We start from the raw sequence: 14447 nt of genomic DNA, 5'->3' as shown, positions 1-14447 counted from the left end.
ACTTTAATCACTCTTCGAAAAGGATTTTTCCCCTCTTCGAGGAGAAGGGGATGTCACAGCTTCCCAAAACAATGGCATTTCCTTCCCCAGTAAACTGGATTAGGAGATCATCAAGATATTAATATCGGTGTATTTTTTAACAATGGGTTGACTCCAAGGGGCCAGAGAGAAATGTTATTTCAAAACTCTGTAGCAATAGCTAGGTTGGGCTTGAGGGCTTACAGCAATCACTTCGATTGCCTGTCAATAGGATCTGGGATGGGCCACTCATAATCCTATCATCAAGCTACTATTTTCTTTTGTTTTACTGTTGCCACACCTCCTTGCAGCTGAAGGAGGGCTCAGGCTCCCATTGGATGAGCCACACCAGCCCCCTGGCCGCTCTTCCTGGCTTGCTGATGTCACAACCAATCACAGCAAAGCGGGCGGGAAATTTGAATGGAAAAAACTGTATATATTGTCTAGTTTTTTGTATTGGAACCATGGTGGTTTCTTCAGCAGATTACTGCAGCCGTCATCCTTTTCCAGCTGGAACAGAAATAAATACCTTGGTGGCTTCTCTTCAACTTGGTGAGATTTATTCTGGAATACTGGCTTCTTTTCTCACCAGGCTAAACCCACAGTGGCTTGGATCTCACTATCCACAACCATTCTAAATTGCACGACGCCAGTACCCCTTGGCTTATGGTACTACTACTAGGCCTCACTTGGGGGCATCCAGGCAAGTCTTCGGACTCTCTAGTCGGCCTGCTGTTGCTATATGTGCCACTTTTAGCTCTGATCATGGAACAAAACATGTGTTTAAATAAAAAGCAAAGATGTACAAACCAAACCACCCTTGTATGAGTCTTAGGTCTACATATCATAGCGTTGTGAGAAGATTGTGTTGTTGTTTATTCGTTCAGTCACTTCCGACTCTTTGTGACCTCATGGACCAGCCCATGCCAGAGCTCCCTGTTGGCCATCACCACCTCCAGCTCCTTCAGAGTCAAACCAGTCACTTCAAGGATACCATTCATCCATCTTGCCCTTGGTTGGCCCCTTTTCCTTCCATTTCTCCAAGCATCATTGTCTTCTCTAAGCTTTCCTGTCTTCTCATTATGTGGCCAAAGTACTTCATCTTTGCCTCTACTATTCTTCCCTCCAACGAGCAGTCAGGCTTTATTTCCTGAAGTATAGACTGGTTGGATCTTCTTGCGGCCCAAGGCACTCTCAGAACTTTCCTCCAACACCACAGTTCAAAAGCATCTATCTTCCTTTGCTCAGCCTTCCTTATGGTCCCGCTCTCACATCTGTAGGTTACTATGGGGAATACCATTGTTTTAACTATGCGGGTTTTCATTACCAGTATGATGTCTCTCTGCAGTTGGCAGAGGAACAGAGGAATACTCTTAGCTCACAATGCAATGTCTTGTTACAGGACAAATAAGTTTTTTTAAAATAAATAAATAGGGCAACTTCTTGGGAGACATAACAAGGCCACTTCTGTGGCAGTCAATCCAATGTGGTCCACCAGCAGGGTATTAGTTTTAAGGAGAAGAGAGAGACTGAAACTATACAGTCGGCTGCTCACAGAAAACAAACTTTTTCTACAGTCTGAAATCATGGGAGTTGTAGTTTGTAGAAAAGGATGAAGACTTAGGACCCCTATATCCCAGGTTTTCTTGATTATATGAGTCCTCACTGCCAGATAATCTGGGATAAACAGAAAAGCTGGGATCAGATGCTGGGATATACGGCCTGTCTGGAATGGCTCCTTCTGAAACGACAACTCCCATGATTCTATTGCACACAATCCCAAACTGTGGCTTGGTAGCTGTTTGGGCTTTACTTTGGGAGAGCCACCCTCACACGGCAACCCTGCAGCTGTTTGGGCCTTCAACTCCCAGAATTCCTGACCAATGAACAAGCTGACTTGGGCTTCTGGGAGCTGGAGTCCCAAACAGCCGGAGGGTCGTAGTTTGAGGATGTCTGTTCTGTATAGCATTGAGTCAGGGCAGTTAACATGGTACAAAACGGCATTAATGCTTCATTGGCGATACATCCACGCTCTTTCCTCCCGCAGCCATTTTTCTCCAGTTCGTTCCCTCTCTTCCTTCCTCCCACCTTCCTAAAGACCAGGGAAGGAGATGAGAAACCGTACGTCATCTTCCGTGAGCCAATCAGGGGACGGAGAACCTTGATTGACGGCTCTGAGGAGTGAGGTTCCCATTGGCGGCTTGGGAATGGCGGCGGGCTCTTACTCATCGGCGGCCAGTGCGAACGGGAGGGACTTCCGGGGCGTCTCAGTGGCAGCGCGGTCTGTGCAGAAGCGAGGACGAAGGCGCGAGTTGGAGCCGGAGGGTGAGTGAGTCCCCGCTGCTCCGCCTTTTGGGCCACAGCCGTTGTCCGGGGCGAGGCCTGGCGGCGCCTGTGTCCTAAGCCGCAAACGCTCCGGCCCGCGGCAGGGCCCAGGCTAGTCCCGGTCCTCTGGCCTTTGCCACCTGCCCCCGCGGGGCCCTCTCTTTCCCCGCCTCGCCGCGGTATCCCCAGTCACCCTTTAGCAGACGAAAACGGCCTTCGGGGAGAGAGGCCTTAAGGTCTGGAAGAAAGGGAGAGCAGCCACGTTGGCGGCCATTGTTTGGTCTACAAACCAATATGCCAACTAGTGGGAGGTGCTTGAAAAGAATTGCAAGGCATGTCACATATTAGAAAAAGCAGGGAGTAAAGCCTTGCTGGTTCTTAAGCAGCCTTGCTACGAGGCGGATGTTAGTACTGGAGCTAACCTCTGTTTTTTCGGTATTGTCCCATTATCAGGGCAGAGGCCACTAGGGGGTGCCAGAGAAGGAAGGAGAGTCCATTTTAGGGGGAGGAAAACCATTCCCCCCGTTTTCGCTCGTTATTCCCCCTCCCCACTTCCCATATAAACAGTATGAGGAAGTGGGGGGGGGGGGGAATAATAGAAAAACGGGGTAATGGTTTTCCTCTACCACCCCTATGAAATGGACTATTCTTCTGTCTGTAGTGCCCCCTAGTGGCTCCCAGTGCAACAGAACTGTATTTTCTTTATATGTTTATTATTATGAGGCTGGATGGCCATCTGTCGGGGGTGCTTTGAATGCAAATTTCCTGCTTCTTGGCAGAATGGGGTTGGACTGGATGGCCCATGAGGTCTCTTCCAACTCTTTGATTCTATGATTCTAGAGGGGGGCAAAGCATAACCCAGCAGAGGTTGGTGGACAATGGCTCCCAACATTTTTCATTATTGAGGGCCCTCCCAAAGGCTGACGGGAGTTGCAGTCCACCAAGATCTGGAGAATGTCTTTGTCCTCCGTGGTTTATAAAATGAAAAGTAGTTTTCAAAGGGAGTGCTTGCACTTGTTGTGCTTTGTTCTCATGTCAGTTTTACGCTGTATAGATGCCTAGTGATCTATCATTTATGGTATATGGATGAGAAAGCCAGCCTGGCAGAATGGCCTGAGTGCTAGAGTATAGCCCTGGAGACCAGGGTTCGACACCTCCCCGAGCCATGCAAACTTTGGTCATAGTTTTAAAAAATGCAATATAAAAATTAAAAGAAAACCAACTTAATAATATAGTGTGGTTTAAGGTAAAAACATTAAAATATAATAAATGCACTTAAAATGGCTGTTAAAACCCACAAAATAGGAACCTTTTTGAAAAGCATGATAGATGTCCCTTCAACACCCCTCCCCCCAATTAAATAATAATGATAATAATAATAATAATAAAGCTTTATTTATACCCCACTACCATCTCCCCAAGGGACTCGGTGCGGCTTACATGAGGTCGAGCCCACAATACATCAGCAAAAAACAACAACAGCAGTAATACAAAACAATAAAATAAAGCTCATAAACAAAAAATAGGCAATAAACATCGACAATAACACAATAACATTTAAAAACCAATGGCTGGGCCAAATGTAATAGTTAAAATTTTAAAAATAATGCTGGACAAGACCAGGTGAAATATAACTCGGATAGAATTTCGGAAAAGAATGGGGCGTACAGACAGTTCTAGATCACTAATAAGGTGCAATAAATAAGACTCCTGGTGTGATCAAAATAAAGAAAGTAAAGAGAAAGCTTGAGATTAGAGAAAAGCTTTCTTTTGGCCTCTTTCATATCATCTTTTCTGATTGCAACATAAATATCTGAGCAGAGAAGGAAAGATAATGTATGCCATTTGTATGTGCTGTATGTGACTCTGTAAGTTGCTTTCTGGTCATTAGATATGTGGTTAGAGAGGTGCCCATTACTGCATGTGGGGATAATTATTGTTATGCTACAAGTAACCTGGGAAATAATACTTTAATTGGGAAAAATAATGTATGGTAGCAACTTTAAAGAGTGTATTATTCCTTTGAATAAACATGGTTTAGGGTGTTGCAGTTCTCCCATATTTTGTCTCCACTTTTCTTAAACTATTCCTGCAAACTTGGAATATATCTCTGTATTCCTTGATGATTTGCCCTTGTTTCCATTCACTTTACTGTGTAACCACACTGATTTTTAAAAGATGCTTAAATCTTTTCTGCTTTCATGTAATTTTTGTGATGGTGTTTTTAGCAGTTTCTTCTCCATGAAATCCTTCCTATGCTGGGTGTCTATTTCCTTTAGCATCTCTGACAATGAGATTCTGCCCAGTATTTCCTTGAGTTTGATTAAAAGTAGTTTTCCTGAAATCCAAACTACTTTACTCTGTTCAACAATAATGAAGTCTAGCATTACATGATCACTGTTCCCTTAAAAGTACCAACTTTTTGATTCCACTAACCAACTCCTCTCTATTGGTTAAGATTGAGTCTAAGACTCCTGGCTCCCTTGTTCCTTCAACTTTTGAAAGCGGAGAATATTTGCAGAACTTGTGGCTAGTAGAGCAAATCACCTAGCCAATATCAGAATAACTGAACTATCCGTTCTTATATCTGTGAGATTTTAAAGATTTGTTTCAGAAAAATGTAATCTACTACGTCTTCTTAGTTTGGTGGTCTGCCATGTTGTTTTTATTGTTTCTCAGGTGGTCTCCACTGATCTTTAGATTGCTCCCATAGATTTCTGGACAAGAAGCTATGAATTTGAAATATAATGCGGTTCTCCCTCCTTTTCTTTCCCCATCTGTTGTTTTTAAATACATATAGTTTATCCCTCAATTGTTATATTCCAATCATGGGAGCCATGCCACCAAGTTTGTGTTATGTCTACAGACTTAATGGCCATCACTGGCTTAACTGTCTTTCTGCAAGGCTCTAGAAACACCCATTAATATGCATGTTTCCTTCCCATAGAACATGGCTGAGCAAGATGTGGAGAATGAATTACTGGACTATGAGGAGGACGAAGAGCCCCAGGCAGTGAATGATGCAACCCCTGTCCCTACTAAAAAGGATGTGAAGGGTTCTTACGTTTCCATTCACAGTTCTGGCTTCCGTGACTTCCTGCTAAAGCCAGAACTGCTTCGTGCCATTGTGGACTGCGGTTTTGAGCACCCATCAGAAGGTAGGAGCTGAGCCAAGGCCCTTGGCCCCCTCGCCAGCCAGCCCAGCCCACCCACCGGAGAGCAACTGCCAGTGGTGCCAGGCGGTACAGGGTGAGAGCTGGGGGCTGCAGGGAGCAGGGGTGGGAGGGCCAAGGGAGGAGGGAGCTTTATTTGGCATTATTCCTGAGCTAAATCTTAGGGCTGGGAAGCCTGTGCTGTTCTGCCAGATATTTTTAGGTATCCATCATCCCTGGGCAATATGAACATGTTTGGGAAATGCAGACAGTTGTTATTGAACACCACCTGAAGGGCCACGGCTCCCAGTCTAGAGTTCATGTGGCAGATAGTGCATTTTACTTAGGCACAGAATTTATTTGGTACTGAGAGACTCCATATTTCTGCTAATCCAATTGAATGGTGGTCCTGTTAGTACAATTATTCCATTTAAAATCTGCAATAGATTGGGCATAATGCTTAAGGAAGGGAAAATGCCGTGGGGTGGGTTGGGTTGCAGATATTATATTTAGAATCCTTTTTGGCCTGCTTGCTTTCAAGACAATAAAATTGAACATTTTATTCCTTGTACAGTAATTGCCTGTGGTGTGAAAAAGTATAGCTCTTTTCCATAGAAAATGTATAGCAAGATCAAAGTTTTGGAACAGTTTTATGTGAAGTTATCTGGTTTTAAAGATGTAGGAAAGCCCTTGGCTTGAGTCTCTTGGGCTTCATTCCGGGTTCTTCCATTTCCACAAAGCCTACTAAATCCCCTTGTTTGACTACTTTTTCTTCTTTTCCTCACAGTGCAGCATGAATGCATTCCACAGGCAATCCTAGGCATGGATGTTTTATGCCAAGCAAAGTCAGGCATGGGCAAGACGGCTGTATTTGTATTGGCTACGCTGCAGCAGATTGAACCGACAGATGGGCAAGTATGTATTGGGGAGTAGAGGTCTCTTGTGTTCATTACGCATGTCTCTTCTATTCTGGAAAAGGTGTTAGAAAGATTGGAATCCAAAGACCTGATCATATTTTTGGGTAAGAGTAAGACTTTGAAAAGTTGGTTAGGGGTTTGGGCAATGTTAATGGATTGGTGCTTCAGGGCCTTTAAGAGAGGCTCATGGGACTTCTTTCTTAGTGCCATTACTTGTAACTGAGATGAGTTTTTAGGTAGTTTCCTGTCTTTCTCAACTGAGACATTGCATAGGTGTTTGCAGGTAGTTTTGTAGGGACACAGCCATAGTCAGACTTATTTATTCTTGATTTGTATTTATTTTATTTATATGATGTGTATCCTGGCATAGGATCGAAAGATTACAGAAGCTAAAAACAATCTTGGCTAAAAAATCTGACAATTTTTCAAAAAAAAAAAAACCAGTTCAACCTTTGTGCACCATTTAATTCACTCGGGACCCATCTGCACAGCACTTAGAACATGGAAGTTTCCAGATTAAAAGGTGCCCGGGGGGGGGGGGGGGCTACACGATGCACTTAATCTGCTGCAATGGACAAAAAACATAGGGTAAAAAGGTCTGCTTGCATCCAAATTCTGGCCAGAAAATTTGCATATTTCTATCCCTGTATATCCCTGCACTTGTGAAAAACATATGATTCCCTTCTCTCCCTCTGTGGAGACTGCTCCAGTGTATTGTGCTTTTAAAAACAGCTGATTGGGCTGTAAAATGGACACACATCTACTTTAAAGGAAGCACAAATGGACAGCAATTAGAACCTTCTGAAACTCTTTATTTTAAACTTTATAATCTTAAATAAAGCTTGAATTAACAGTTGGGGAAAGAGATCTTGGGGAAGTTTTTTTTTTAAAAAATCCCACTGTTATTAGCTTATATTTATATTAAGACACTTGCATGTGCACATATACAGTCCTGTGCATAACAGAGTTATTTTTAAAAAAACAAACCTGTGGGATGTCCCCCGTCTGCCTTCCATCTTGTTCCGATACAGAGGAAGCCTGTGGGGACAGCGAAGGACCAAGTCACGGGACAGGTCTGTGTGGGGACCTGCAGTCAGGTCCTGGGATTTTTTGTCTTTAATGTAAAACATGGGTTTTGGTGTTGTCTGGAAGTGCCCCAAGATCTTTACAAGGTTGTTTTCAGTATTCTCCTCAATTCTACAATAATCCATCCATATCAGTCTCAATCTGGATAGTAATTTGAATTGTTTTGATAGATGCTGTTGCTGTTTCTCCAAGGTTTATCAATTCATGGGATTTGTTATCTGACCTCTGAGTGTATCCTGTTAATTGAGTAATAATTCATAGAGTTAGTGTGAGGAAAGGCTAGATGCATAATTCTAAACTACCAAATTCTGAGTGGTGTTGTATATTCTACTGCAGATGATCATATCCTTATTCAGGAAAGTGACTCCAGGATCGAGTAGTATTGGGGAAATTCTGAGCTGGCTTTCACATGAGCATATCCTTTTCTCTCTTGCAGGTATCAGTATTGGTGATGTGCCACACCCGGGAGCTGGCCTTCCAGATCAGCAAAGAATATGAGCGCTTCTCCAAGTATATGTCTGCTGTCAAGGTAAGGGAGGTTTTGCTGCTTTTATGCCAGTGACCCATAAGCTAGCAGATGTTGCTCTGTTTCAGGAAGCAAGATGTCAGAGGTTGTGTAGTTCAGGCAACAAAGTACGTCCTAAAGAAAAAGAAAACCAAGAAGGCAAAATGGTTGTCTGCTAGGACATTGGAAGTAGCCCAAGAAAGGAGGAAAGCAAAAGGAAACGGTGATAAGGGGAGATATGCCCAATTAAATACACAATTCCAGAGGTTAGCCAGAAGATATAAGGAACTATTTTTAAACAACCAATGCATAGAAGTGGAAGAAGACAACAGAATAGGAAGGAACAGAGACCTCTTCCAGAAAATTAGAAACATTGGAGGTAAATTTCAGGCAAAAATGTGCATGATAAAAAATAAAGATGGCAGGGACCTAACAGAAGCTGAAGAGATCAAGAAAAGATGGCGAGACTATACAGAAGAGCTACTTAGGAAGAATAATAATATCGAGGATAGTTTTGACGGTGTGGTGAGTGAATTAGAACCAGACATCCTGAGGAGTGAGGTAGAATGGGACTTAAGAAGCATTGCTAACAACAAGGCAGCAGGAGACAACGGGATCCCAGCTGAACTGTTTAAAATCTTGAAAGATGATGCTGTCAAGGTGATGCATGCCATATGCCAGCAAATATGGAAAACACAAGAATGGCCATCAGACTGGAAAAATCAACTTATATCCCCATACCAAAAAAGGGAAATGCGAAAGACTGCTCAAACTTCCGTACAGTGGCCCTTATTTCTCATGCCAGTAAGGTAATGCTCAAGATCCTGCAAGGAAGACTCCAGCAATACATGGAGCGAGAGTTGCCAGATGTACAAGCTGGGTTTAGAAAAGGCAGAGGAACGAGAGACCAAATTGCCAATATCCGCTGGATAATGGAGAAAGGCAGGGAGTTTCAGAAAAACATCTACTTCTGCTTCATTGACCATTCTAAAGCCTTTGACTGTGTGGATCATAATAAATTGTGGCAAGTTCTTGGTAGTATGGACATACCAAAAACAGATGCAAACCTTTTCATTCAGACTGGCTTTTAAAGAGGAAGGTTTTAAAGACCAAGTCAGGTGGTGCTATGAATTTTAGCTTTGAATGTTTTATTGGATTTTAACTGAAATTTAATATTGTTATGTTTAATTCTGTATAGCATTGATTGCAGATTGCAACCCAGTCACGAAGGTTTTGTTAATTATGGTAGCTTTCTGGCTTTGTCACTCTGGATAACAATGATTCCTAATTTACCTGCAGGTATCAGTCTTTTTTGGGGGCCTTTCCATCAAGAAGGATGAAGATGTGTTGAAGAAGAATTGTCCGCATATTGTGGTGGGGACCCCAGGCCGTATTCTAGCACTTGTTCGCAACAAGACACTCAACTTGCGCAATGTCAAGCATTTTGTGTTGGATGAATGTGACAAGATGCTTGAGCAGCTGGGTAAGGGACAGAGGTGGGGACAGTTTGGATGAAGGAGATGTTAAATTTTCTTCTCACAATCTGTAGTTTTTCATCATTTCTTGGTGAAAATTGTTTCCAAGTGTGGTACAATACTGTGGTTTCACATTACAAAACCCAGTCTCTTTCCAAGCATGAATTTTAGAAGTTTCAGATCAAAAGTAAGAACTCTGAAGTTTATTTTATACTATCCTGCTTTTCCACTTTGAAAAGAAATGGCATTAAAGATCTCACCAGAGTTATGCTTGCCTACAAACCAGGATCAGACTAGTGGCCACACAAGTTCAAATTATATCTAAGCATTCCCAATCACCAGATATTGGTGAACTATCGTTCTCATAGTTTATATTATGTTAGCTGTAATTATGCCATTTGATCATTATTAATGCTGATCAGAAACAAAGCAAGTCATAATTCGGGACATTTGGAATCCATCATTTTGTAGAAAGTCTGCCATATCTAGTCCAAAGAAGTGTTTTAAGTTTTTCTAACAGGGAAATGAGGTAGTACGTGAAGCTAAATTTTGGGCTGATTTGGAGCAGACTCTGAGAACACTAGGGCTTACACAGCAGAGATGTGGAGGCTTATTCCCCAAATGTGAGGAAGGAGGCCGGGATGTTCTTTTTTTGAATGAAACCAATTCAAAGGGGTCCCATGAATTGAGGAGAGGGCTCTCTAGAAACAGTCAAGGCCTTCAGTTCTGTTCCCATTCTTCAAAGTACAGAAGAGCAGAGGCACGATGCATCTTAGGGGTGAGGACAAGGGCTAGAATTTGAATGGATTCCTCGTTGAGTTTAGAAGCCAGATCATCATCTCTCTCCTTGTTTTTCTATAGACATGCGCCGGGATGTGCAGGAGATTTTTCGACTGACCCCTCATGAGAAACAGTGTATGATGTTTAGTGCCACCCTGAGCAAAGAAATCCGGCCTGTCTGCAGGAAATTCATGCAGGATGTAAGTTGTGGCTCCAGGGTTTGAAGAATCCTTTCAACTGAAATTAAACTTGGGACCTTTTAGCATGCAAAGTATGTGCCTTGCTACTTGAAGAGGGTGAGGTGTCTCATTTCCTCACTAATTTATTATTTATTTATTTCTTGCATTTATTGACCGCCCCTCTCAGCCCGAGGGCGACTCGGGGCGGTGAACAGCAACAAAAAGACAGTGTACAATAAATCACGACAATACAAACCAGACAAATACAACATAACATATACTTATACTAAAAATCCGCTTCGTCAAGTCCTGGGGTCATAGCCAAAATTCATAGTCCTAGTTCATTCCAGTGTCGTTTCAAGATACACTCAGTTGAAGGCCTGCTCGAAGAGCCATGTTTTCAGGCCCCTACGAAAGGACATCAAGGAGGGCGCCTGTCTAACCTCAGCAGGGAGGGTGTTCCACAGCCGGGGGGCCACCACCGAGAAGGCCCGCTCTCTCGTCCCCGCCAGACGTGCCTGTGAGGCAGGCGGGACCGAGAGAAGGGCCTCCCCGGATGATCTCAAGGCCCTCGTGGGCTCGTAGGCCGAGATGCGGTCTGCAAGGTATTTTGGGCCGGAACCGTTTAGGGCTTTGTAGGATAACACCAGCACCTTAAATTGGGCCCGGTAGCGAATCGGCAGCCAGTGGAGCTGGGACAGCAGGGGCGTTGTATGCTCTCTGCGTCCTGCTCCCGTTAACAACATGGCTGCCGCGCGTTGGACTAGCTGAAGCTTCCGGGCCGTCTTCAAGGGCAGCCCCACGTAGAGAGCGTTGCAGTAGTCGAGGCGGGATGTGACCAAAGCGTGTACCACCGTGGCCAAGTCAGACTTCCCAAGATACGGGCGCAGCTGGCGCACGAGCCTAAGCTGTGCAAATGCTCCCCTGGTCACCGCTGAAACCTGAGGCTCCAGGCTCAGCGATGAGTCCAGGGTCACACCCAAGCTGCGAACCTGCGCCTTCAAGGGGAGTGCGACCCCGTCCAGCACAGGCTGTAACCCTATACCCTGTTCGGCCTTGCGACTAATTGGAGTAAGTGTGCAATGGCAGGCAAAATAGGTACCCAATATAGTAGAAAATGTGACAACCTGGAGTACTGTTGTAATTGTTGTGCAGCTTCAGAGTGATGCTACTAAATGCTGTTGTTCAGAAAAGAGAGTTGTATTGGAAGAGCTATCCTAGATCCTGTTCACTGAAACACCGTGGGTAAGACATTTATTGTAGGACCTTGATTCATGCCTATCAAGTTAGATTTCTCTGCTGCAGGGCAGTGCAGCCACTTTTGTGGATAACTAACTAGTGGGAATTCATTTCTTCACATTTCTTTGCAGAGGGAGCTCTTTAGCATGTGGAGATTTAATCTGCACTTTTGCAGAACGAATAGTCCCCCCCCCCCCAAATGTCCATGTAGCAATCAAAATAATGCCAACTACTATGACAATTTGATCCTTCTGGTTTTCAAAACAAGAAATGGGTGGAGGGTTTGGCTGTTGTTACTGATAAATGATTATAATTGTCTTTTCCTGCTTGCAGCCTATGGAGGTGTTTGTGGATGATGAGACCAAGTTGACTCTCCATGGTCTGCAGCAATACTATGTGAAGTTGAAGGACACAGAGAAGAACCGCAAACTCTTTGATCTACTGGATGTGCTGGAGTTCAACCAGGTCCGCATGGGAGAGGGCTCTTAACAAGGGAGCAAAGCTGGCAAGCCCTTGAGACAGGAAGGCTAATAGGGAGTTGTTAATTCTTGTTCAATTTCGTGTTTCCTTTCTCACCCCTTTGTAGGTTGTGATATTTGTGAAGTCAGTGCAGCGCTGCATGGCATTGGCTCAGCTTCTGGTTGAGCAGAACTTCCCAGCTATCGCTATTCATAGAGGCATGTCTCAGGAAGAGAGGTGAGTGCAGCAGGATGGTTGTATTGTAAGAAAGCAACACAAATAAACCATTTCCCCCCAATTACTTTATTTACATCTTGCTTCCTTTTTCAAAGCCGCAGCTGAAGGTAGCTTAATTTTTTTTTAAAAATACATGTGCTTTTACCTGTAATTGATGGCATACTAAAGTTGTATTGTGAAATAGCATTAAACCTTCTGTAGAATTGTGTTTGTAGCATTTGTTCCATTCTGATAATGTTCTGGGCAGAAAATCGAAGTCTGGAAGAACTGAAGGTGATGGGAGACTGCCTATAGTACCTATTGAGATGAAATAGTCAACCCTGGCTTGCTGCATCGAAGGGAGGGAGGCCCTGCAGGAATGTAGATTTTCCTTGGGTTCATTTTCATAGCTTCTGAACATACCCACAGGCTAAATCCTGTAGCCAAGATTTGGCTCTCTAAATGTTAGACTGCAACTCCCAGCATTCTTCATCACTGCCAATGCAGGCTAGGCCTGATGGGAGCTTGGTCTATCCTCTGGAGGTCTGAATTTTTGGTCTTTTCTGACTGTAGGCATGTTGTAAATCTTTTTTGAGTTGGATGTGCTTGACAGGTATGTCTGCTGAGACGATTTAGGAAGTGTCTGTGCATGTGTGTAACGGCATACATGTCCTGATTGGGAGGGACAGGGGTGTTCCTGTGAATTGGGTCCAGTTCAAGAGAAATGATGTGTTGTATCTCAAGAAGGTTCAGTTGCTTCTTTTTTGATCATTGCAGACTCTCTAGATACCAGCAGTTCAAGGATTTCCAACGTCGGATCTTGGTGGCCACAAATTTGTTTGGTCGTGGGATGGACATAGAGAGGGTTAACATTGTATTCAATTACGACATGCCAGAGGATTCAGATACCTATTTGCACAGGGTGAGCTTCAGTGTCAGCTGAGTAAATGAATTACTCTGTTTACATGAGGGTTGTTTTGCTGTGAGACTATCTCTCTTCTAGATTGTCCAGGAAACACACAGGTCCTAGGAGCTCCTGATCAGACACCTGAAGCTTTCTCTGCTCTTTTGACTTTGGCATTTCCTATTTTTTCTTCATCAGATCTCTACTTAGTGCTGTTGTGCATAACCTGTATTTCATATTTCTTACAAGGAAGCTAAGATTATGCATTGTTCTCTCATAAATGCTAATGTACCCAGTGTTAGCTGAGTAGATGACCCATTCCCTGTAATCAGACCTGAGGGGTGTGAATTCAGTCAAGAAAACTTGGCTGTGTCCTTACTATACACCTTTTTCATTGCAGGTGGCCAGAGCCGGGCGCTTTGGTACAAAAGGTCTGGCCGTTACCTTTGTGTCAGATGAAGGCGATGCCAAGATCCTCAATGATGTGCAGGACCGCTTTGAAGTCAATGTAGCTGAACTCCCCGAAGAGATAGACATCTCGACGTATAGTAAGCATTAGAAATTGTCTTGAGTGGGCTTGTCTTCCTGGGATGGGCTCTCAAAAGCAAAACTAAACGTTAGGTTAGCTATGTACTGGTATAAGTGATCAGCTTGTTTCTGGGAACCCTGTCCTGCTTCAATGAGAAGTGAATCTTTTGAGGAAACATCAGTTGGTGCCTTAAGTGAGGGATAGTTTGGGGTAGGGTGGGGATGCCCAAACTGGCCTTGCTGTCCTGGATGATCTTTAGGGGAATGAACATATATAGAAAAGAGAACCGGCTGAACTGGGCTGCAAATTCACTTTGAGCTCTCAGTACTCTACCGACATTAAGCTTTGGCTTAATGGAAGTTTTGCTAAAAAAAATCCCCCATCTGTCTTTCTTACAGTTGAACAGAGCCGGTAACCTGTGACAATGGCAAGACTTTTCAACTACTCTTCAACTGCTCCATGGTGGAACCTGAAACCAAATACTGCTGAAGCCCAGAGGGCTATATTTTTTTTTAAACCTATTGGGGGGTGGGAACTTAAAGCGGTTGTTTTTCAAATTGCCCAGGTGGTATTTTGCTTCATCTTTAGCCAGTGGGCTTTTTACATTAGATGTTTCTATTTTCGGAATAACGAAGTATGATAATAAATTGGTTTTTGAAAGTA

General features: G+C 43.6%; 1 protein-coding gene across 1 annotated transcript; it reads left to right on the top strand.

Moving 5' to 3' along the window:
- The first annotated feature begins 2236 nt into the window (after positions 1-2236).
- DDX39A (DExD-box helicase 39A) lies at positions 2237-14447 on the top strand. Its single transcript, XM_060764878.2, has 11 exons — positions 2237-2343; positions 5291-5501; positions 6283-6410; positions 7935-8027; positions 9303-9486; positions 10340-10458; positions 12010-12141; positions 12263-12372; positions 13129-13273; positions 13656-13803; positions 14183-14447. The coding sequence occupies exons 2-11, from the start codon at positions 5294-5296 to the stop codon at positions 14197-14199; spliced, it is 1284 nt and encodes a 427-aa protein (XP_060620861.2). The 5' UTR covers positions 2237-2343; positions 5291-5293; the 3' UTR covers positions 14200-14447.

Source organism: Anolis sagrei, chromosome 2 (assembly GCF_037176765.1).
Source record: "Anolis sagrei isolate rAnoSag1 chromosome 2, rAnoSag1.mat, whole genome shotgun sequence".
In the NCBI taxonomy this organism is placed as follows: Eukaryota; Metazoa; Chordata; class Lepidosauria; order Squamata; family Dactyloidae; genus Anolis; species Anolis sagrei.
The sequence above is the reverse complement of the archived record's forward strand: the minus strand, read 5'-3'. Positions and strand labels throughout refer to the sequence as shown.